Here is a 24,318-nt window from a genome sequence, read left to right as displayed (position 1 = left end):
TTTTTTTTGTAATTATTTTTTTATTTTATTATTTTGTTTCATTATTACTGTTGCTTGCATGGGTGCCAAACCTTTAACAGCTTCATAAATCCTTTCTTTGTCTGTATTATGTTGTATCATCAGTGTGAGCCTCTCCCAGTGTTCATTGTGCTAATTGTGAGAGGAGGAACTGTACCGGAAGAGTTTGAGTACTCATGTTTTCAGTTTTTCATTTCAACCTCTTAATAATAAACATTAACAGATAAAGGAGTTCAGTATGGTTTTATCATCCCTTCATTGCGGTTCACACAAAGTGGCACATAATGAGTTACAATGTAGAAGCTTCGGAGGTTAACTGGACTCAAAGCAAAAATGCAGCAGTACAACATGTGCGGCAAACACCGGTTACAATGGGATAACTTAAAGTTGCATGCATTCGCTTTCTTTCTTCCCTCGTACTGCTTGATCACCTTCATTTTTGTGTCAAGATAAATTGCCTTTTTTCCTGTAATTGTAAGACAAATGTAGCTGAACATAGTCAACACTGCTGCCGGTAATAAACTGAAATTGAAATGAATGAGTCATGGCATACGGAGCTGGTGTGGCGAAAACTGTTATTTTCCCATGAGACGCAGTAGTGGTTGTAAGTCAAATGGTCTTAAGACGCATAGGTCGTAAGTCGACAACTACCTGTACTAAGTAAAAGCATTCTTGTGATTGTACTTATGGGACTAATCAAGCTATTCTCAGGCAATGGAAGAAATGTCACTACTGACAATATTTTCATATTACTTTCAATGGCAAATATGCTACTTTCCTGAAAGACAAGACTGCTCCAGACTGAACTGTAAGCAAAATGAGACTGGAGCTGCCATCACACTGAAAAGCAACAGAAGACATGACATGATCAAGATGATGTTAAAAGTGTAGAGACAGTGCCAGTGCACACACAACAAAACAAAAAGAATAAAGTACCACTGCTTTTGTTGCACAAGCTGCTCAGTCTATCATACTGCTTGCAGTGTGCCTACACATTCTGTGAAATATGTAAATAATTCTGGAATTTTGGTAAACTATTTATATAGAAAAATATTTATTTTTGCTTAATTTGTTACTATATGTTTCTTGCAGATTGAATACTGTTGTTCTGCTTTTTATTCTGAAATACTGAAGTAGTTTTATGCTGACCCAAAATGCAACTTTGGAAAGCCACTCATGTCCCAGCAATTTTTTGGGTCCTTTTCAGTTTTTTACCCCTGGTTGATTGAATGAAGCATTGCCTATGGGAAAATATGTAAATGCAGTTAAAACAAAAGAATACTGTGAAGTGTCACTGTAATGAAGTCAGGAAAATGACTGCCATTTTGTAATTAGCATACGTGCTTTTCATTTACAAATGGTTGCATATTCACAGAATATTATGTTATGTTATACATTTTCAAACAATTTCTTCAAAATATTGTATGTTATTTAATGTTTTAAGCTCATTGAATTATGTTGTTATTAAAATAGAGAAGCAATTCCAAAGCAGTGGAACACAACTATTTTTTTTTTTATTGAAAACTTAGGATAACATTTAAAGTGTAAATATATGTAAACAATTTATACAGTGTGCCAAGAAATTATTTACTTTTACATTAACTCAAGCTGTATTGGACTGTCTTTGATTTTGTGGGGGGTAGTGGGGATTATGTTTGTAAGGATGAGTTAGCAGGAGGCCAACCTAACAAAACCATTATTGAGAACAAAAGTATTCAGATGCCACCTGGCATAGCCTTGGCAGTTTTAGTACTGAACAAATGCATGGCAGTTCTGGTGGTAAATAAGACCAGAACCAGGTTCTGGATAGAGCATCACCAGAGACACCTAAACTATGCTCACAATAGGTCAGTTTAGAGTCACTAATGAATGAGTCACCGGCATAAACAAATGCTAAAATATGGGTTAGATAAAAACATCAAATAGTGTATCTAGACTCTGTGTATGTCTTCAAAGTAATTGCTTCAATAGGCCTATGCCTTAGGGTAGTGGCCATCTTCCTTCTAAACCATAAGAACACCTCTTGAAATCAAAACAAATCAAAGACATGCTGTCATGTAGTCTTCATCTAAGTTATCCAGAAAAATGTGCAATTAGGTTATTCCCAGTTTACTGTCAGTACAATAAGTTCATAAAATGTCAATTTGTTCCTACTTTATTAAGATGTCTCAGAGTTCTAACAAACATGCCTTTACCATTCAGTAAGATGGCAGTGGCAGGAGACTATATGCAAGTGTTTTGTATTTCAGGACAGATTGGCCAGATGTTTCATGTTGTACTGTACTTATAGTCACAATTTCCATTTATTTTATTTGCACTATAATAGAAGGAGACAACAATCATAAGAAGTTGGGGTTTGACCCCATATACTTGGCAAAATTGAGCAAAACAAAGTAGCAATATGTCTTTACAGACTTGAGTCCACCAGAACTGAGAAATAACAAGAAAATGGCCATTATGTATTTGGCAGGCAGAAAGAGAAGGGTTCTATGGGACTGGAAGTGAAAGTGATGTCTGTAAGAGGTGGGTTCTTATGATGGTCTGCAGAGGAAAAGAGGGGAAAGTGTTAGAGAACAGCCTCAAGCCCCCCAGTATGGCAGAGACACAAATTTATTTAAGCCTGTAAATTGACTCCCATGTTCACATGTGTGACAGTGTGTATTTTAGGGTCTCTTTACTAAGGTCTGAACTCCTAGACAACGAAGTATCAATCAACCAGACTATAGCAAACATTTGTAGATGTAGACAAACAGCAGCTTGTATCGTGTGGTCTTACTGTTTGATGGCTGTATTTTTGCTACTGTTACTAATTATCTTGCCCACTGTTTTAAGAAAGTAATGTGAAAAGGAACAACCTCTGCTATTTATTTATTTTTATTTATTTTATTTTTTTTGGCGGATTACTACACTTCAGCCTGTATTCAAAAGTGGCATGTGGTGTAGTTGGAAATATCATAAATCAAATCACATGTGATTTCTCCGTTTTAGCTAATTTAAACTGTCAAGTATGGTTTCACATTTCTATGCTTGCATATTCATTTTTGGAGATTTTTATCTCTAATTTGTACTAACTAGTAAGCATTACAGCAACAATGATATTGTCAATGCCAGTTATAAATCATAATTGACACAGTGTTTGCTTTCACACTAGCCCACAGAAAAATTGGAGCTTGGTTTACAAAAGTACAATAACCGTAAATGTGTGTCTCTGTTTATGTGTAGAATGCCATTGTTCACATGTATAATTGGAATCACTGTGGTGGTCCTTGAAGATGGGTGAATAGTCTGTTCCCAAAGAACTCAGGTCTGGATTCCTCCACAATTCAAACTAGGACCCTGTCTTTCTCCTTGTCTTTTTTTATATAGATATTATGGTGGACCAGTTTTCTGGTTCGCAGGGGGTGGCGTAATGTCCCTATAGGGAATTTAGTCAATCTATCTATAGTATTAAACCACAGTTAATTTATGCACGGTGGACGCACTGCGGCGCGGCGCGCCAGAGTCAAATGCAGCGGCTTCCCAGAGTCAGTAGGTGGCACCCAAACAACATGGATAAAAACAATGAACGAAGGCGCCCACACAAAGAAACCGCTTTAGTTCAAATGGGGTTATTGAATTAAATGGAAACTTTACCATGCCTATGACCTGTGGACTAAACCTGAGGTAAAGCGTGCATGCCAGGTTGTACAGCCGCCCGGACGCGACCGCCCATACCACCGCATATACGACGACACAGCCATAATAACAGAAGCGCATTGAAATGAACTATCCCAGGACGCCCCCACCCTCCATGATATTTCATCACGCAGTGGCTTCCCACCGAGGCGCATATGTGGCACCCAAACAACACAACCTGTACACTGCACTTGCTCTAATCCACTGTGCCAGTAATATAGATCACATAACGGTCACAGACTCAAACCCAGCAGCTTCCCAGACTCAGTGGCTGGCACACGAACACCACAACCTGTAAACTAAACTTGCTGTGCTCCACTCTGCCAGCAGTTGGTGTCAGCAAAGGCAATGGAATCACATCTCCACAAAACGAAACCGCTTTAGTACAGATATGCTTATTTAATTAAATGACACTTCCCCAGACGCACCCACCCTCCATGATATGTCATCCATCCAAATATCGGATGGAACAGAAACTGATTGCCATTCTTGGATTTACGATTCTCTAGAGAATTGCGGGCTTACTTGTATGTCCTAAATGACACTGTTTTATTGTGCATGACTTAGGGACTAGGAGCGGCAATTCCTGACTCTTTCTCTTTATAAAGGTTTCTATAAATTGCATGCTTTTTGTGCTTCATTTCTTTTATTTTTTTGGTGTTGTGCTTCATATTAATTGTGCCTTGCTTGTTAGTTTGTACAGTGCCCTAAGCTTAACAATGCATCTGCAGTGGTATTAACATTGTTGTTTACCTACTGTAAGCTGCCAGGTAGGACTGTTACTCTAATACAGCTGAAATGACTTTGATCTGTCTTCATTAAATAACATTTTTGAAACCATAGCAGTCTTCTTTACTACCATTTAGAGACCTGGTGAAAAACCATTTGAGAATAAACTGAGGCCTAAGAGGATGAGGGACATATTTTGGCTTGAAAGACTTTGAGGTTATTAATGAGGACACAAAGACTTTCATTTGTAAGATAGGAAATTGTGAAAAATAAATACTTAAATAAGTATTGTTATGAAGACTGTACTTAATTGGATTAACACTAAAATAATGTCAGTAAACCTTAAATCATATTTAATTGTATTATTCTGTGAAGATGTTTTCTGTAATTTCAATTGCTGTGTTGAATGCCATTTTTGACAATATACTAAGAGTACCTGGTTAATATAGTTATTTATTGATTGTTTTTCGTGATTTCCTGTTTTTTATGATTTTCTTTATTTTCATATGGCATTATGTCTAAACAATTCTGAGTAATTTTTCACGTCTAGCTTTTTCAGAAGGAGCAAGTTGATCCAATCCAGCCTCAACTCCAGCATCTGAATAATGTGGGACAGGGCCTGATACAAAGTGCAGCAAAAAACTCAGACACACAAGGACTGGAGCATGATCTTGAAGAGATCAACATGCGTTGGAACACTCTTAACAAGAAGGTACAAGGGTTCACATTAAGTTAAACTGTCACACTAGGTATTATAAAGCTCTGGTGTTCCCTACTGCAATAATCTAAACCAAGTTTATTTGGGTAAAAAAAAAAAAAAAAAAAAAGATTTCAGATATGTTGTTTACTCACAATATACTGCCATGAACCTTACTTTACTTACCTTACATCAGTTCAATGGTAACATTTTTTTTAATTTGTGCTGTATAGGATCAAATAGAAGCCTAGACTAATTAGAAGCAGAATGTATACAGTATTTATTTGTATTACCAAGACAGGGTAATTATTTCACAAGTAGAAAGAAATTTCTTTGTTTGCACAGATTAAGCAATAATATATCCGAAAAACATCATATATTCCTGTCAGTACTGAGTTAATGCATACTCTCCTTGTCTGTTTGTGTTTCCTATGAGTGCTTCAGTTTCTTGCATCATTCCATAGTTGTGCAGATTAGCTTGCTGGTAAATTGTCCCTGTGTGTGCCTTTATTAAGTACACTATATAGTGGACTGGTGGTCCTAAACTGAGCAAAGTGAGTTCAGACAACAGATGTAGGACTTTGGTTATGTCAAAATGTTTGGTAGGGTTTCTTATTTATTAAGAGAAAATCAAAGTAATATGAACATTAGAGCGGTCTAGATGAGAATAGGCTATTTAGCCCAACAAATCTTGTCAGTCTTATCCATCCATCCATCCATTTTCCAACCCGCTGAATCTGAACACAGGGTCACGGGGGGTCTGCTGGAGCCAATCCCAGCCAACACAGGGCACAAGGCAGGGACCAATCCCGGGCAGGGTGCCAACCCACCGCAGGTCAGTCTTATCCATCCATCCATTTTCAACCCACTGAATCCTGACACAAGGTCACAGGGTCATGGGGGTCTGCTGGAGCCAATCCCAGCCAACACAGGGCGCAAGGCAGGAACCAGTCCCAGGCACAGCGCCAACCCACCGCAGGACACACACGCACACACACACTAGGGCCAAGTTAGAATCGCCAATCCACCTAACCTGCATGTCTTTGGACTGTGCGAGGAAACCGGAGCAGCCAGAGGAAACCCACGCAGACACAAGGAGAACATGCAAACTCCACGCAGGAGGAAGGTCCCTAACATCCTACAGTCTATTACACTACTTGGTGAATTATTTAATTTGTGTATGGTTCTCTGTGTAAAGAAAAATGTTCTATTGTTTGTGTAAAATTTACCCTTAACGTGTTTCCAATGGTGCATGTGCTCTTGCTGAACTCATTTTAAAGTGTGTCCACTATACAGATTTCCCTTCAAAATTTTAAACACTTAATCATGTATCATCTTAATCTCCTTTTGCTTAAAGTGAAAAGACTTGGCTCATTTAATCTTTCCTCATAATAACTCAACCCCAAAACCCTGGAATCAGCCTAGTCTCTCTTCTCTGGACATTTTATAGTACTGCTATGTTCTTTTTTTAACCTGAAAACCAAAACTGTACACAGTACTCCAAATGTGATCTAACCAGTGCATTATAACGCTTGAGCATAACCTCCTTTCACTTATACTCTACCCATTGTGCTATATTATCTAACATTCTGTTAGTCCTCTTAATGGCTTCTGAACACTGTCTGGAGTTTAATAGTAACAAGTCAACTACAACTCCTAAATTCTTTTCATAAGATGGACTTTTAATTTGCAGACCACCCATTGTATATTAAAACCTAACACTTTTACATCTTACCTGTAATACTTTACATTTGCAAACATTACATTTCATCTGCCTTTATGCTGTTCAAGTCCCTCTGTAATTTTTCAACATATTGTTGTTATTTAGCCAAGTTTCTGTTGTGTCTGTAATATCATAATTATGTGTAGTTACATTCATCTCCAACTCACTCATTTTATCTTTGATACATCTAGCATCAAGGCAAGCTATTATTAATGTGTTATACATTTTACTTTTGCACTTAAATCTTTGTTACTATGCATATTTATTTTTACATTATTGTTTGTTCCTTCATGTATAGTTCTAAACCTGGCCTTTCCAAAAGTGCCTATCTCCCATTCCTTAAAAAATCCTTGACTAACCTACTCATATGGCTCTCCAACACATTGGTCCCCTTCGATTCAGATGTAGCCCATTGTGGCAGAACAGATTCCATGTGTTCAAAAAGAATACCCAGTGTCTCATAACCCTGTAACCCTAACCTACACCAAGATTTGAGCCACATGTTAAGCCTCAGTCTTACTTGGACTGGCACATGGCACAGGCAGAACTTAGGAGAAGACTTCCATGTCAGTTTTGCTTTTCAGCCTGGCACCTAATTTGGATTGCAGAACTCAGACTACCCTCATGTATCTCATTTGTTCCAACCTGGACAATGACAACTGGGTCCACCACTGCCCTGGACAAGAGCCTATCATCCCTTCCAGGGAGGTCTCCGAGCTCTGCACATGGATGGCAACACATTATGCTAGACACTCTGTCTCTAGAGCAAACCTGCACTTCAGTCTCCCTAATGATTAAGTCCCCAACTATCATGGCCTCTCTCATTCCGGGAACTGGTTTCAAGATGGCCCATTGGGACTCCTTATACCTGCTTATCTTCTCAGAATCTTCAGAAACACCGTCCAACTCCACAAAGACCTGAAAACAGTTTGACACTTTATTTCTGGAATTGATGCCCACGGACAGTGTGCTTTGCACATTGTGACCACGACCCTCTTATCTCTCCCTGTGTTGTCTGGAGTCTCATCCCTCGCCACCTTAGGGATGCACACCATCTCTTCATAGAACATCTGGAACTGGACCAGCAGTTTTCTACTATAACACAGGCCAGGCAACTCCTCTTCCAGTTCCACAACCCTTTGCTCCATGTGCTGAATTAGCTGATATCTCCTGCAGACATAGCCCATTATCCAATAGGGCGTGCATTTCACTGGCCACATTGTTAAAATTTGACTTTGGATTACTAAAACAGCTCAACCTTTTTATTAAATGTAAATAATTTAACTTAAATGAGTAAACTGATAAATTGTATTAAAGAACTATTATTGTTAGTTAATTCCTTTAATAATCTCCTGCTTGACTGCCTGGTGTCTTTCTTTGATGTTATCTTCACTTTTCTCTGTCTGTTCTCTTAACTACATACCAGGATCCCTTCTCTTAACTGCTTTGAAGTCAGCTGCCTACCTGTACCAAAAATGAATGCTTTCTTACTATTGAATGTTTTTGCCCTTGATTTTTGTTAGCATTAATGCTTAACTATTAGAAAGTTATATGTAGCTCTATCCAATTATTTTTTATATGCCTTGACCTTTTTCTTACTAAGAAATTGCTGTTACTTTTAACTATTCGTTGCTGCTAAGCTGATTACTTGCTAACAGAGTTGCTGGTTTATGGTATCACCTACTACCTCATCTCACTGATGGTAGCTTATGCAATGCAAATAACAAAAAAATACAAGTAAGTACACATTACAAGAAACTTTTCCAGTCAATTCCTTAAACCCTTAGCTACTTCTGCTCCTGTGCAGGAGAAAAACAGCAAAGATAACCTTATAAAAAGAAAGAAAACTTTAAAAATTCCCACACAGCTCCTTAGAGGCAACCAAAACACACAGTTTTTGGAGAAAAATTTGTGTCTTAATTAACTCTCTACACGTCAGAACACAAAACTATCCATACCTATCCATACCATTAGCACATCAGTACATCCCAGTTTCAGAGCAGCAGCTCATCTTTCACATTAAAAACACTCTCAAAAAAGGGTGCGTGAATCTGTAATCTAAAGTAATATGCTGTAATGTAATTTCCAAGCCAGCATTTCACATTAATTTTAGATATATTTTAGAAACACTACACAGTAAATTTTTAAAATTGTAGCTAACATTTGTCTAATGTATTATAAGGACAATGATGTGTTGTTGTTATTATTAGCTGCTAGAGTTGTATGGTATGCTGGTACTAAAAATATCTCGAAAAACCAAATTTTTAAAACAATACGGTACCAGCATTTTGGCAATTCTGTTACCGAAAATAAACGGTAGTTTTGAAAGACATTGTGTTCAGCTCTTTGTTCTTCGGGTCTCTGAAGCATTGTAGACAAACCCTCCCAGCCCCTTTTGACACACTAGACCAGGGGTCCCCAACCCCCGGTCCGCGGCCCACTACTGGTCCGCAGCCGTCTGACAGCCGGGCCGCGAGAGAACTGCCAGCAACGGCGACTCACTCAGACTTTTCAGAGCGCTTGGCGGGCGGGGCTTTGCAGCGGCGCAGAGAGAGACCGAGGTGACAGAGTATTACAACAAAGTATTTTTATGTCCCATATGACATGAGTCTATAGAAATCACGTGACTACGAAGTACATTCAACAGATGCTTTCATTACAACGAAGTGACCTTGAAATGCTTGAACGAATCATCCACAGAGCAGTTAGATCTGTGGTCGCATAAGTGATAATAGAAATGTTATGTAAATTGTGTATAAAACTTAGGAAACTGCCCCCCAAAACCCCCCCCCCCCCCCCCCCCCCCCCCCGACCGGTCCGTGGAAAAATTTGCATCTCATAAAATGGTCCTTGCTGTCAAAAAGGTTGGGGACCACTGCACTAGACCACTGTTTCTAAACTATATGTTGCAAGTATTTGTGATACATCTCCACATGATTGTGTAGTAAAATTAGAAAAAAAAGTTCATCCAAGTTTGAATTCTGTGCTGAGTGATAAGTTCTTTTAATTCTACTTTTTATTGTGGCAGTATGAAACTACACCACTGACACATCACTGAGATATTTCTTTCCTGTGGCATGAAAATATAATAAATACAATAAGTTATCCTGAAATCCTGTCTCACAACCCATTAACATTCTATCTGAGAAGACTGATGGAAAATATGTGCATCAGGAGGAGATTAAGAAAAGGAACTGACAGATGAGCTTGTGAGATGAATAGACTGCCACTAGATTGACAAAAAAAATTCCAACATAGCAGGCATTGAAGAGTTGCTTTCTATAGTGCTGCTTATAAAGCTTACTTGTATGCATCTAAATTGTGATTTGCAAAGTTTGAATGATGTATGCACACATGAAACACAAATTATTTACCGGTTATATAGTTTTCAGGTAAATCCCGTGTTATTCTTGCAGTGAAAAATTCAGAACTCCATAAAGCTCAGATTGTATATAATTCAGTTAACAGCCTGTAGATAATGTTTATTACTAAAACTTAATCTTTTTAGTAAGGTGGAGCGAATAATATGGGTATAGAATGCAGCTGAGCTCACAATATTACAGGACAGTGAGAGACACAAAATCATATTCCAGTGAAACGAAGATAAAGATGCACACATGCATTTATTTATTTATGTGTACAGTATATATAGATGCACACACACATTTATTTATTTATGTATACAGTATATATAGATTTACACAAACATTTATTTATTTATGTATATATTGCTGTGGACTGCTTATGAATAACCTCCTTACTTTTTAAATTTCTCTTTATTATAAAAAAAAAAAAACCTTGGGAGGGAGACTAGAGAGACGAGACGTAATCTTTCTCGGAAGACAATTTGACGTCCCGCGAGAGACATTTTAACATCATGCAAGACAAGGCAGTGAGACAACATTTAAAACAAGTTCACGTACATCTAACCTAGCAGTTGTTGGAATGCTTTTTGCAGACACATGCCATGTGCTCCCAGCTCTTAAAAACAACGACAAGTGACAAGCAGAACACGAAGGTCGCCAGCAGCAGCAAGCCAGCAGATGATCCAACTGCTTCTCCTTAAAATGCGTTCAGCCCATACCACTCCCCACCCGCTTTCACAACACGAATGGCAGAGATGCGAAGTGGCAAAAGGACAGTTGCTGTACAGGCTTTTAAATGATCGCAGTGCGACAAGCAGAAAACACAGCTCGCCAGCTGCAACAAGCCAGCAGATGATCCGACCGCTTCTTCTTAGCGTGCGTTCAGCCACCCCCCCTTCACAACACGAGCAGCGTTATACGTCCTGTGAGAAAGAGATTTAACCACGCCTGGGGCCGGAAATAAAGGACAAGTATTGTTTTTACAAAAGTTTTCAAGTGAAAATAATGCATACAATCATGGCCGAAATTATCGGCACCCCTAGAATTTTCCCAGAAAATGCACCATTTCTCCCAGAAAATTATTGCAATTACAAATGTTTTTGTATATACATGTTTATTTCCTTTATGTGCATTGGAACAACACAAAAAAACAGAAAAAAAGCCAAATCTGACATCATGTCACACAGAACTCCAAAAATGGGCTGGACAAAATTATTGGCACCCTTTCAAAATTGTAGGTAAATCGTTTTATTTCAAGCATATGATGCTCGTTTGAATTCACCTGTGACAAGAAACAGGTGCTGGCAATATAGCAATCACACCTGAAACCAGTTAAAATGGAGAAAAGTTGACTCAACCTTTCTGATGTGTGTCTGATTATGCCACACTAAGCGTGGAGAACAGAAAGAAGAGCAGAGAATTGTCTGAGGACTTCAGAACAAAAATTGTGGAAAAATATCAACAATCTCAAGGCTACAAGTCCATCTCCAGAGATCTTCATGTTCCTTTGTCCACTGTGCGCAACATAATCAAGAAGTTCACAACACATGGCACTGTAGCTAATCTCCCTGGTCGTGGACAGAAGAGAAAAATTGATAAAAGACTGCAACGAAGGATAGTCCGAATGGTGGATAAACAACCCCAATCAACTTCAAAACATATTCAAGCTGTTCTGCAGACTTAGGGTGCAACAGTGTCAGCTCGAACTATCTGCCGACATCTGAATGAAATGAAACGCTATGGCAGGAGAGCCAGGAGGACCCCACTGCTGACACAGAAACATACAAAAGCCAGACTGGAGTTTGCCAAAATGTACTTGAGGAAGCCAAAATCCTCGTCTTGTGGACAGATGAGACCAAGGTGGAGCTTTTTGGTAAAGCTCATCATTCTACTGTTTACAGAAAATGGAATGAGGCCTACGAAGAAAAGAACACAGTACCTACAGTCAAACATGGTGGAGGTTCTAAGATGTTTTGGGGATGTTTTGCTGCCTCTGGCACTGGATGCCTTGACTGTGTGCAAGGCATCATGAAATCTGAAGACTACCTAAAGATATTGGGGCGCAATGTAGGGCCCAGTGTCAGAAAGCTGGGTCTGCGTCAGAGGTCATGGGTGTTCCAGCAGGACAATGACCTCAAACATACCTCTAAAAGCACTCAGAAATGGTTGAAGACAAAGCGCTGGAGAGTTTTGAAGTGGCCAGCAATGAGTCCAGATCTAAATCCGATTGAACACTTATGGAGAGATCTCAAAATTGCTGTTGGGAGAAGGCGCCCTTCAAATCTGAGAAACCTTGCGCAGTTTGCAAAAGAAGAGTGGTCGGAAATTCCAGTTGAGAGGTGTAACAAGCTTGTTGATGGTTATAGGAAGCACTTGATTTCAGTTATTTTTTCCAAAGGGTGTGCATCCAAATATTAAGTAGAGGGTGCCAATAATTTTGTCCAGCCCGGTTTTTGAGTTTTGTGTGAAATGATGTCAGATTTGGCTTTTTTGTGTTGTTCCAATGCACATAAAGGAAATAAACGTGTATACCAAAACATTTGTAATTGCAACAATTTTCTGGGAGAAATGGTGCATTTTCAAGGAAAATTCCAGGGGTGCCGATAATTTCGGCCATGACTGTATGTAACAATTCCCATGAAAATAACAATCTCTTTAAATTGTATATCCGGTAAACCAAACCTGGGGGTGAGCAAGTGAAGCCCACTAGTTTTCTCAAAAAATGTGGACTGAATACTGTTGCTTTCAGCTGCAATCTGCTCATTAACATGACACAAGGACAATTTGCTATGGCTCCTTAAAGAATTTCTTTCCTTTTCTGTGCTGTGAATGTGCTATCAGAGTCCTACCTGTGCTGATAGTTTTGAAAGCATGTAAAACACACAGAAATCTGATTTTTCACAGGGCTATGAATTTTTCACTATACAGTCCTTTTGCAGAGTTTGCCGCCAATGCCTGCATGCCCATTTTAAGTAAAGGTCCATGTCATATGCATTTTTTGTGCCTTTCAGTATGGACAGGGATCCTTTTGAAAACAATGTGAAAGCTCCAGTGTGGATTGAGATTGTTTGTTTAAAAGCCCAGTGTTTAAATGTCCCCTTTTGATGTGTTTTAGACTCCTTGATGGACAAACCACCTTGCCCTCCTACTTCTTCTCTTCAATGCCCTGCTCACTCTGTAGGGGACAACACATTTAGATGCACTGGATAATTCAAAGAGTCAAAGGAAAACCTTAGATTGTAGAAAAGTAGGGATGCATGTGTTTATGCGGTGCAACTGGTGCAACACACGTTTATGCAGTGCACCAAGTGTGCAACCCAGTTTTGGTAGGCTGGGGTTATGGAAAGTTAAACAATATTTGCTTCTGTACTGTTATAATAACCATACTTGGGTCTGAATGCTGGTATTGTTGCCAAGGTCAGCATTTTACTACTGGTCCAACTTTACAGTGATAGTGAGATATGCAGACTTTAAAGTTTGTGCTACTTGTTTCAGGTCATGAAACCACTACTTTGTGAGTTTATGTGTTGATTTTGACAAATACTGGTCTAAAAGTTATTTGTTTTTTATACTTCTTCAGTTTTTTTTATTTTTTGTTAGACTATTTGATTTTCTTGGGTGAGCTTGCTATGGATGCAGGTTGGCATGCTATGTATGCAGGTTGGCAAGAGAGCTGACAACCAATGAATGCTCATCTGGAAATTCACTACATAGAATGTAGCAGTGAGGAATAAGGAGCATTGCATGTTTTGAGCCTCACAATCAGAAGGGAGGTTAATCTTTCTTATATCTTGGATTTTGTATGTTTCAATAGAATGGATAAAAGAAAAAAGAGCCAAGACTGCGGCTCAATTCGCTGCAGAAGTTAACTCTACGCACAGTAGCAGAACAGCGATCTCACAAACAGAAGAGAGGCTTGTCAGTCTGATGTCTCTGGATTTAGGTATAATGAAAAAAGGGGAAAAGGGTAGAGATTGGTGATGAACTCACCTCAGCTATTCCTTCGCACAACATGGGATCCATCAGGAAGCGCAATATTGGCTATCAGAAAAAGGGGCAAGAACAGTTGTTTTGCAAAATCTTAACCAACTGCAAGGCAGATCACAAACTGGAATTAATCTGTAGTCAGAGGGACAAGAAATACAGTGGAACCTCGGTTTGTGAGCATAATTCGTTCCGGAAACGTGCTCGTAGTCCAAAGCACTCGTATATCAAAGTGAATTTCCCCAAAAGAAATAATGGAAACTCAGATGATTTGTTCCACAACCCAAAACTATTCATATAAAAATGATTAATACAAAATATAAAGTAAAAATACATAAAACAAATTAACTTGCACTTTACCTTTGAAAAGAATCAAGGCTGGTGTGAGTGAGTTTCTAAACTCTTGTGGGATTGCACCCAACGGGACGACACGCGGAAGAGTGTCACAAAGCAATCACAGTCTCCCAGCGCTGTAGCAGTTCGCCGTAAAAGCGAATCCGAAAAGATCGCGAACATGCTATAAGCGCCTGCCGTCAATGGGTGATACAAGGAACAAGGAACATTATAAATGTGCAGGGCCCTGCCTGACTGCTGTGTCTGTGTATAAATAACTGCACTGTTGCTGTTTCAAGCTGAATAAAGGTTGCGTTGCTAAAGTACTGAGACTCAGCTTCGTGTTTTAGGGTGCAAGACGGGGACTCGCACGTCACAGCGCGCGCGAGCACACACACACACACACACACACACACGAGCGCGCGCACACAGTCACAATGCTAATGCTGTAGTAAACACTATACGCTCGTACGGATGTTGACTATATGAGTGAGGCACGCCGACTCAGACGGAGAATAGGAGATGATTGCCCACAATCCCGCAGTGAGAGAGAGAGAATCCATCAACTCAGTTGTGATCACATGACGCTCAGCAGGCAAACTACTCGTACTGCAAGACCTCGCTCGTTTATCAAGTGAAAATTTATTAAAAATTTTTGCTTGTCTTGCAAAACACTCGTAAACCAAGTTACTCGCAAACCGAGGTTCCACTGTAATTAGAATATTCCATTTCAATTTAGCTTGTGGGGGATAAACATTTTAACGTAACTAAGAAAATACTTCTATCAGTTTAACATAACCTTACTAAGTAGAAATTGGCTCTTACACATCCGGCTCCTGAATGTTTATGCTAAGGGCAAAATCAATTACTGCAACACTATTTGGTAAGAGTCTTAACTTATTCAAGAAACACTTAAATGAAAATTTAAAAGCACACAAAATTTAAGATTAATCATTTCAATTAATTACTGTTTCTTGGAGCAGGCATAGTTTGCTTATAGATCTGTCAAGGATGCTTTTTAGTCTACACACAAACTCTTCTGACTGTACCTTTAGTATCTGGCATTGTCTTAGTGACTTGGCCCATTACCCAAGAGTTATGAGGTGCAATTTCTTCTACAAGGAGAACGATTTCACTCGGTTCAAAATTTCTTCTTGATGAGAACCATTTCTGACATTCTTGAAGTATTGGTAAATACTCTTTAGTCCATCTTTTCCAAAATAAATCACCAATGTATTGTGCTTGCTTCCAGCGTCTTTGTGTATAATGGCCATTTTTAGAAAAAAAGTCCTGGAGGTATGCTGAGTTGAGTCTTGAGTAACAGCAAGTGATTGGGTATCAGTGCCTACAAGCCATTATATCTTTATATCATTAAGTCTGATATCTTTTTAAGGAGTCTGTTGTTGATGATGGATTCTGTTTCATATATCAGTGTTTGAAGACTTTCATTGTCTAGTGTTTGTTGGGTAAGTACTGAGTTTAGGACTTTTGTTATGCTTCTGATTTGTCTTTCTCACATCCCACCTTAATGAGAGGCAGACAGTATAGTAAAAGTCCATGGCATTGCAGTTTTTTCATGGTAAAGGTTTTCAACTGCTTCTCATAGTTCTCCTTCAGCTCCAATAAAGTTTGTTCCATTATCTGAGCACACAAGTTTGACTGTCCTCTTCTGCATAAAAATCAATATATGGCATTGATACAAGAATCATTGTCTAAGCCAGGGGTAGGCAACGTCGGTCCTGGAGTGCCACAGTATGTGCAGGTTTTTGTTCCAACCCAGTTCCTTAACGAGAACTCAATTATTGCTGATGAAGCACATATTGCTTAAGTGACATTTTAATGCTTCATTTTAGTGGTCTCGCTTGTTAAGGTTCTCCAACCTTAATTGCTTATTTCAATCTTAAACTGCTGCATTCAGTGTTTTAATTGCTCCTTATTCGCAATAAGATGTAAAACAGGGGTAGGCAATGTCGGTCCTGGTGAGCCGCAGTGGCTACAGGTTTTCATTCCAACCCAATTGCTTAATTAGAAACCAATCATTGCCAATCTCAGACCTTATTTAATTTTATGGCTTGTTAGTCTGTGCAATGTAAGGCTTTTATATCGTAGATTTTTTTCCTTATCAAGGATATCATCCAAATGATTTGAAGCCTAAAACAGATCATTTTCAGTCTGTCACATTTTTCTATTAAGTGTTTTATTAAATCAAACCGTGCATGATGAACACACACAGATGTAATTGGAAAAAAGCTAGCTGGAGAACTGCTGGCTGCTTTGTCTTTTAAATCTTATTGCTAATAAGGAGCAATTAAAACACTGAATGCAGCAGTTTAAGATTGAAATAAGCAATTAAGGTTGGAGAACCTTAACAAGCGAGACCACTAAAATGAAGCATTAAAATGTCACTTAAGCAATATGTGCTTCATCAGCAATAATTGAGTTCTCGTTAAGGAACTGGGTTGGAACAAAAACCTGCACATACTGTGGCACTCCAGGACCGACGTTGCCTACCCCTGGTCTAAGCTATATGCAATCTCTATGTGTACAGCAGTTATTCCTCAGCACCAGCCAAGCAGACATGTAGACTTTCTGTCAATTGATAGCTGAGCTTTAGTTTTTACACATTGACAGCAATATGTAAATTGAATGATTTCTTTTTCTTCGGTTATATTCTTAAATAAAAGCGCACTTGTTTTGTTATACTTTTTGTGAAAGTGTTTATTTGATATTTGGACTTGTGTTCACACATTATACACTTCACGTCAGTTTTTTGTAAAATATTACTATAACATGAAAAAAGTTTCTGTTTTAGTTATGTTTTCAACATTTTTTCCTTGCATATCCTGTCAATATCCTACATTTACCCAGATCGTTGTAGACACGGAACACACATGAAATGTATGTATTCCAAATAACAATATAATATTTACCCTATACAATTCCAGACCCCTCACACCCAGATAAACACACTTGAGCTGGGAGAACTTCAGCTGCGTCGGTGGGAGATGGGATAGCAGGCTGCTTGTGCTGATTGACACTTTTGCAAAACAAAGCCGCTGATGACAAGGTGCAAAGGACTTTAAGGTGGCCCGGCATTATGACTTTTTCCGTAGGCTTCAGGGATTCTAGTGTTAAGTCAGGTCCTTTTAGTAATTGTTCATTCAGTGAGAACCCTTGGTAAGTGTGTGTATAGTCAAAAACCACTCTTAATTTTATTTTTCTTTGGATGGTATACACCATGGTGAGGAATGTTCCACACTCTTGTCTTCTTTGAGTGAGAACTGTTCTGTGGGTATCATAATAGCGTATTACTTATCTAAAAAGTCTTTAATGAAAATTTTGCAATCCTCATGGAATGTTAAGCTCTCTTTAAGTTTTTATTTTCTTGAGGCCACTAGCACACTGCTGTGCAATGCAACAATTGTTTGGCATTTTTGTGTCTCATCTTTCAAAGAAAGATTTATGCAATAGTGTCCATCCACCAGTTTTGCAGACTCTGAGACTGTATGCATGAACTTAATGTCTTCTTGTGACATTTTCTCTTTCTCCTCACAGCTGCTCTCTGGAAAGTCTGTGTTGTATTGCTGTAGTAACATTTGTTCTAGTTCCATTATTGACACGCAATATACTGTATATCTTTGCTGTCTTTCATTATCTTTCCCCTTTAGTATACTGTTGACAATCCATCCAAGGGCCGTCTTCACTTATTAAGGATGCACACCTCTACTACGTGTGACCCGACATGGCTTTAGGGACATTTGTACCTATTAACAATCCAACTTCTGCTTTTATGTGTGGTAGATCCACATCTTTAAGATAAGACCATCTTGCAGTATCCTCTTGCACTGGGATGTTTTCCTTTTCTACTAGGATTAAGTTCAGACTCTTCTGACTGCTCCTTTGGCATCTGGCATTGTCTTGATGACTCATCCCATTGCCCAAGAGTTACAAGGAGCAGTTATTCTACAATGAGAACAACGTTCCCTGGTTCAAAGTTTCTTCTTGGTGAAAGCCATTTTTGACATTCTTTAAGTACTGGTAAATACTCTTTAGTCCATCTTTATCTAAAATGAATCAACAAGGCACTGTTTCCAGGGTCTTCAAGTATACCGGTCATTTTTAGAAGAAAGTCCTCGAGGTATGCTGGGTTGAGTCTTGAGTAATAGCAAATTACTGGGTGTCAGTGCCTCACTGTTTGAAGTTAAGTGAAATAGCGGACACTCTGAACTTGCATTTTTCTGAGGTCTTTACAAGTGAGGAAGTGGATAACCTCCCAGCAGTAAATGGTAGTACTAAGGAGATTCTGAGTAATTTAGAAATTGTACAGGGAGAAGTACTGCTCAGATTAAATACACTGAAATCAAACAAATCACCAGGACCGAATTATATTTACCCTTGTTAGAGGAATCTATGAGCAAGTGACACACCATCTATGGACTAGTGACCCGCATCCTGCTTACAGAGGAACAGAAGCATTACTCACATCCAAATCTGTTCCTCGGAGAGTCACAGTCAGGGCGGTTGATGGAATGGTCCTTACGGATGACACTGCAGTTGTGACTTGCTGGGCTGGCTACTTTGAGTAGCTGTTTAACACTAGAATTACCAGAGTCTACGAAAAAACTTGTAGATCCGGCACACCTTAAAACTGTTCTCACCTCTCTCTTGTCTTCTAAATGTGCCTTTTAAGACGAGCAGCAAGCAGCCGGCTATTCCATCCCCCACCATCGTAGAACGTTCACTAAGTTTTCCCAGCTCATGCTTTGTTTGGTTATCTGGGAGTGACTGAACTGCTGGAGTTTTAGAGTGGAAATAATAGATCGTTATTTGGAATACACGCATCGCATGTGTGTTCCGTTTCTACAGTAATCTGTGTAAACACATTGTTAAAACGGAAATGTTTTCATATTGTAGTAATAAATGTTACAAAATGTAGGCATAAACTATAAAATGTGTGAAGCCTGACGTCCAAACATCAAATAAACACTTTCACATAACGCTAACATTTTCAGAATCCGAGCACAGCATCCTTGCCATGCCTTAGAGACCCGAGTTTGTTTCCCCGCTGGGGAGGAAGTGTTTTTTTTTTTTCTTTGTGACCTCAAACGGACATAAAATGTATAAATTGGTATGCACTGTAAGTTGTTAAGTTTAAAATGTCGATTGCGGTTATTTCTGTTGATTAATTCATGCTTTTTTACTTAGAGTCAGAACAGGAGCTTATTCAGCTTATTCAGCTTCTGATCTGACTCTTAACAGCGCCACAATATAAATTCACACCCGATCTGAGGCTGTCCATTTTCTAATAATATTGCATTACTTCGACAATGTTTTCTGATTGGTACTATTCGCGTCATAAAATGATTTCATCAAAACGTCACATATATTTGTCTCTTTCTTTTTTTTAAATGTGCGTTGATCACCGCCAGCATGTTGTAGCACACAGCAACTGGCCACCTGCATGTTCTTGCGAGCACTGAATAAGCACACTGAATAAGACAGCGCTATATGCAATCATCAGTATCAAATGTTAACAGTTCACACACACGCAAGGATCGTCTTTCTTACATTTACAATGTGTGTACCTGTTAACAATGTACACACTTCTCTCTATGCTGTGGTTTCTATTACACACCTGAAAGAAAGACAATATATGTGAAAACATCATCGCACTAATGCAATATTATTTGCTTTCCTCTGCATGTCCTGGAGTACAAAAGAAACAGCATACAGCAACATGTGGGGACTGGCAAGATTGGGGGAAAAAAACACGCCGTCGTATGTACGTGATACACTGCAGAGCTATAGCGCGTCTTTATGTGAAAATAGCAGTGTCAGATGGGGTAGGGAAGGATCCTGAACGCGACTGAGAGAATGAAAAGTGAATAAAAAAAAAAAGAAAAACAAAGCTAACCTTTACAAATATCATAAATTACACCAGCTGTTACAGACTGAAATCAAATGTATCTTTTTATTCTAAAATAGTAAAAATAAGAGCAGTTCACTTCTCAAAAGGAAGTCGAGCAGGATCGAACTCGTGACCTCTTGATTCCCAGTCAGCAACTGATACTGTTGCGCCACGGCGGCAGTCATAGTAAATGAGTGTCAGTGTCGCACACTAAGGCTGCTTTTTTTTTCGGCAGTTATATCCTCTTTAATAAAACCCCTGTGTGCGTCCAGTGTCCGTGTGTGTGTGTCTTCTGGTGAAGTGAGCATGCGTGGGGCACGGTGCGATGCTTCAAAGCAGATGCTTCAAAGGCCGCCTGACGCGTCACACAAGACAGAGAGGGCGGGACCTATAAAATATCGTGCGGCAGATCCAATTGGATTACGGTAAATGAGGTAAGGCCTAAAACAGAAGGTACTGAGACGCGGAGACCAGCTTCCCCATTGTTGTGCAAGTGTTCACTCTGAGGATGTCAGATTTGCGATTAAGAAGCTTGGCCCGGTAAAGTGTAAAGTAAAAGTAGATTTATTTTCGCGCACATTACATCAGTTGCTGGGGAGAATCTGCTGATTGCCCACTGTTGTGACAGAAAATTAAACGCATATTATGGACAGCAAAGCCAGTATTACTGTCAGAGAAAATTACAGGCATTTTATGGAAAAAAATTTAATGTGGTAAAAGGTTCCTTGCCATTTAATGTAGACTGTTCCTACTAATGTTTATGGACTACTGTTCTAGCGCCCGTTATTGTAACAGGCTTAATGTCTAGTTTTTGAATAAAAGCGCACTTGTTCTGTTATATTTGTACCTTTCGTGACAGCATTTCTTTGATATTTGGACTTCAGGCTTCATACATTATATAGTTTATGCCTACATTTTTTACTACTAGAATATGAAAAATGTTTGTTTTAAAAATGTGTTTACACAGATTACTGTAGAAACGGAACACACATGAAATGCGTGTGTTCCAAATAACGATCTATTATTTCCACTCTAAAACTCCTTTTCACTCCCAGATAATCAATCAAGGCATGAGCTGGGAGAAGTTCATGCACGTTCTAAGTCGGTGGGGGGATGGAATAGCCAGCTGCTTGCAGCTTGTCTTTATCTACACATTTAGAAGACAAAAGACAATGGTGGAGAGGTGCGAACGGATTTAAGAAGCAATTTAAGGTGGGGCGGATCTACAAGTTTTTTCGTAGGCTCTGGTAATTCTAGTGTTAAGGCTGATTCTCCGGCTAGGACACTGGGTATCTCTGGGTCTGCAGTTCTTGAGACTGATCCTCCTATTACCTGTGAACCACCCAGTCTCACCGAGATTGCACAGGTGGTGAAGCAGCTGAGAGGAGGGAAGGCTGCAGCGATCTGTGGTATATAGGATGAACTTCTCCAGGCTGGTGGTAAGACTGTCCTCCTGGCATTGCAAGCAATCTTTGCTTCCGTTTGGGAGACTGGCGTCAACTCAACCGACTGCAAAACGTGACTTGTTGTCCCTATCTGGAAAGGAAATGGTGATAGCCTGGATTGTGGCAACTACAGGGGGATAACAGTGCTCTCGGTGCTGGGTATGCTCCTTGCTGGGTTCATCCTCAATAAGACCCGTGATCACTTGCTCACCTACCAGCTACCGGAGCTGTCTGGTTTTACACCTAAGAAGTCTACTATCATCCGTATGCTGACACTGAGGGTTCTCATGGAACGCATATGCGAGTATCAGCAGAGTTTTTTTGCAGCCTTTGTCGATTTTCATAAAGAGTATGACTCAGTTGATCGAGCTGCCCCGTCGAACATCCTGAGACTTCGCTGAATCCACTCAAAGTTGCTGTATATCATGGCTGGCCTGTGCACTGGTTTTGTGAATGCAATGCAGAGGCAGAACCTCTGCATTTTTCACTGGCTGATTCTGGGGTTCTTGCTCCTACTCTGTTCAGTGCTTGCATGGACTGGGGGTTGGGCAAGGTCATGGGGTCCAGCGGCTGTTGGTGAAGAAAGATTCATTGATTTTTACTTTGCTGATGATGCTGCAATTTTTTAGAGTCAATGGAGGCTCTGACCAGGGCTCTCAAGAAACTGAGCGAGAAGTCTGAGTGTCTGGGCTTGTGAGTGTCCTGGATAAAAACCAAGATCCAGACTTTTAATGACCTCTTGAGCACAGCAATCAGCAGTGTGTCTGTCTGAGGGGAGAGTGCAACATTGTCAAGAGGTTTACTTACTTTGGCACTGACATTCGTGTCTCTGGTGACTTTTTTTTTTAAAGTCAGTAGATGGATTGGGAGAGCATAGGGGGTAATGAGGTTGCTGGAAAGGGGTGTGTGGCGCTCCCGATATCTATGCAAAAGGACAAAGGTCCAAGTGTTTAGAGTCCTGGTGCTTCCTATCTTGCTATATGGTTGTGAGATGTGGATACACTCCACTGGCCTGAGATGAAGACAGAACACCTCCGGTACTGTCTCTCTTTGGGTAACCCTTGGGTAACGCTGGTTTGACTTTGTGTTGAATGAGTGGTTACTCATGGAGTCCTGAATGAGGCACATTACCTGCATTGTGAGGGAGCATCAGTTATGGATACAGCCATGTGGCATGATTCCCCAAGGGTGATCCAGCTCGCAGGATCCTGTTTTTTGAGGACCCAAGCAGCTGGACCAGGCCAAAGAGACACCCACATAACACCTGGCTGGAGCAGATAGATGGTCATTTCCAGAGGGTGGGATTGGATTGCATGTCTGCCTGGAGGGTTTCCAACCAGGATCCCAAGCTGTTTCATTGTGTGGGGAGTGCGGCAACATGCTGTATCAGTGCATGCTCCCCACCCTGACCTGGACAGATCCAGGCAACTATAGGCCAGTAAGCTTAACATGCATCGCAGGAAAATTATTGGAAGAATTTATTAAGTATAAGATTGAGCTGTATATGATAAGCACAGGAGTTTTTCTGAATAGTCAGCATGGGTTGAGAAGAGGTCATGTTTTACCAATATGCTGGAATTCTATGAGGAAGCAACAAAATGATATGATCAAATTGGAGCATATGATTTTATTTATCATGAGTTTTAGAAAGCATTTGATAAGGTGGCACATGAGAGGTTCGGCATCAAACTAAAAGATGCTGATGATGTTCAGGATGATGTTTGTAGATGTGTGCTAAATTGGCTTAGGCACTGGAAGCAGAGGGTGCGAGGAACCTTATCAGAATTGGCTGATGTTATGAGTGGTGTTCCACTGGGGACAGTGCTGTGGCCGCTGCCATTTTTAATATATGTATATAAATGATTAAATTGGAATATAAATAACAAGCTGGTTAAGTTTGCACATGATTCCAAGATAGGTGAATTGGCAGATAATTTGGAATCTGTTAAATCTTTACAGAAGGATCTGGATAGCATACAGGCTTGGGCATATTTTTATCAGATGAAATTTAATGCTTGTAAATGTAAAGTATTACACATAGAGAATAAAATGTTAGGTTTGAATTTACAATGGGAAGTCTGAAAATCAAGAGTACACCTTATAAGGAGGATTTAGGAGTAATAGTGGACTCTTTGCTATCAACTTCCAGACATTGTTCAGAAGCCATTAAGAAGGCAAACAGAAAGTTAGGTTATATAGCATAATAGGTGTAGTACAAGTCCAAGGAGGTTATGATCAAGCTTTATAATGCACTGTTGAGCCCTCTCTGGAGTACTGTGTGCAGTTTTGCTCTCCAGGCTACAAAAATGACATAGCAGTGCTAGAAAAAGTCCAGAGAAGAGTGGTTAGGCAGATTCCAGGGCTACAGGGGATTAATTATGAAGAAAGATTAAAAGAGCTGAGCCTTTTCAGTTTAAGCAGAAGAAGATTAAGAAGTGAAA

The 24,318-nt window shown here is 39.6% G+C and overlaps 1 protein-coding gene across 7 annotated transcripts in view; it reads left to right on the top strand.

The window, feature by feature from the left end:
* macf1a (microtubule actin crosslinking factor 1a) overlaps window positions 1-24,318 on the top strand; it is a 976,441-nt gene that overhangs the window by 735,424 nt on the left and 216,699 nt on the right. For all 7 annotated transcript variants that reach the window (XM_051936317.1, XM_051936316.1, XM_051936315.1 and 4 more), the window contains one exon: window positions 4,973-5,134. In XM_051936317.1, coding sequence (XP_051792277.1) covers window positions 4,973-5,134 — 162 coding nt within the window. The remainder of the gene's footprint in view (window positions 1-4,972; window positions 5,135-24,318) is intronic.

The sequence above is a fragment of the Erpetoichthys calabaricus genome, chromosome 14 (assembly GCF_900747795.2).
Source record: "Erpetoichthys calabaricus chromosome 14, fErpCal1.3, whole genome shotgun sequence".
Classification (NCBI taxonomy): domain Eukaryota; kingdom Metazoa; phylum Chordata; class Cladistia; order Polypteriformes; family Polypteridae; genus Erpetoichthys; species Erpetoichthys calabaricus.
Note: the sequence above shows the minus strand (reverse complement) of the source record. Positions and strands in the feature narration are given on the sequence as shown.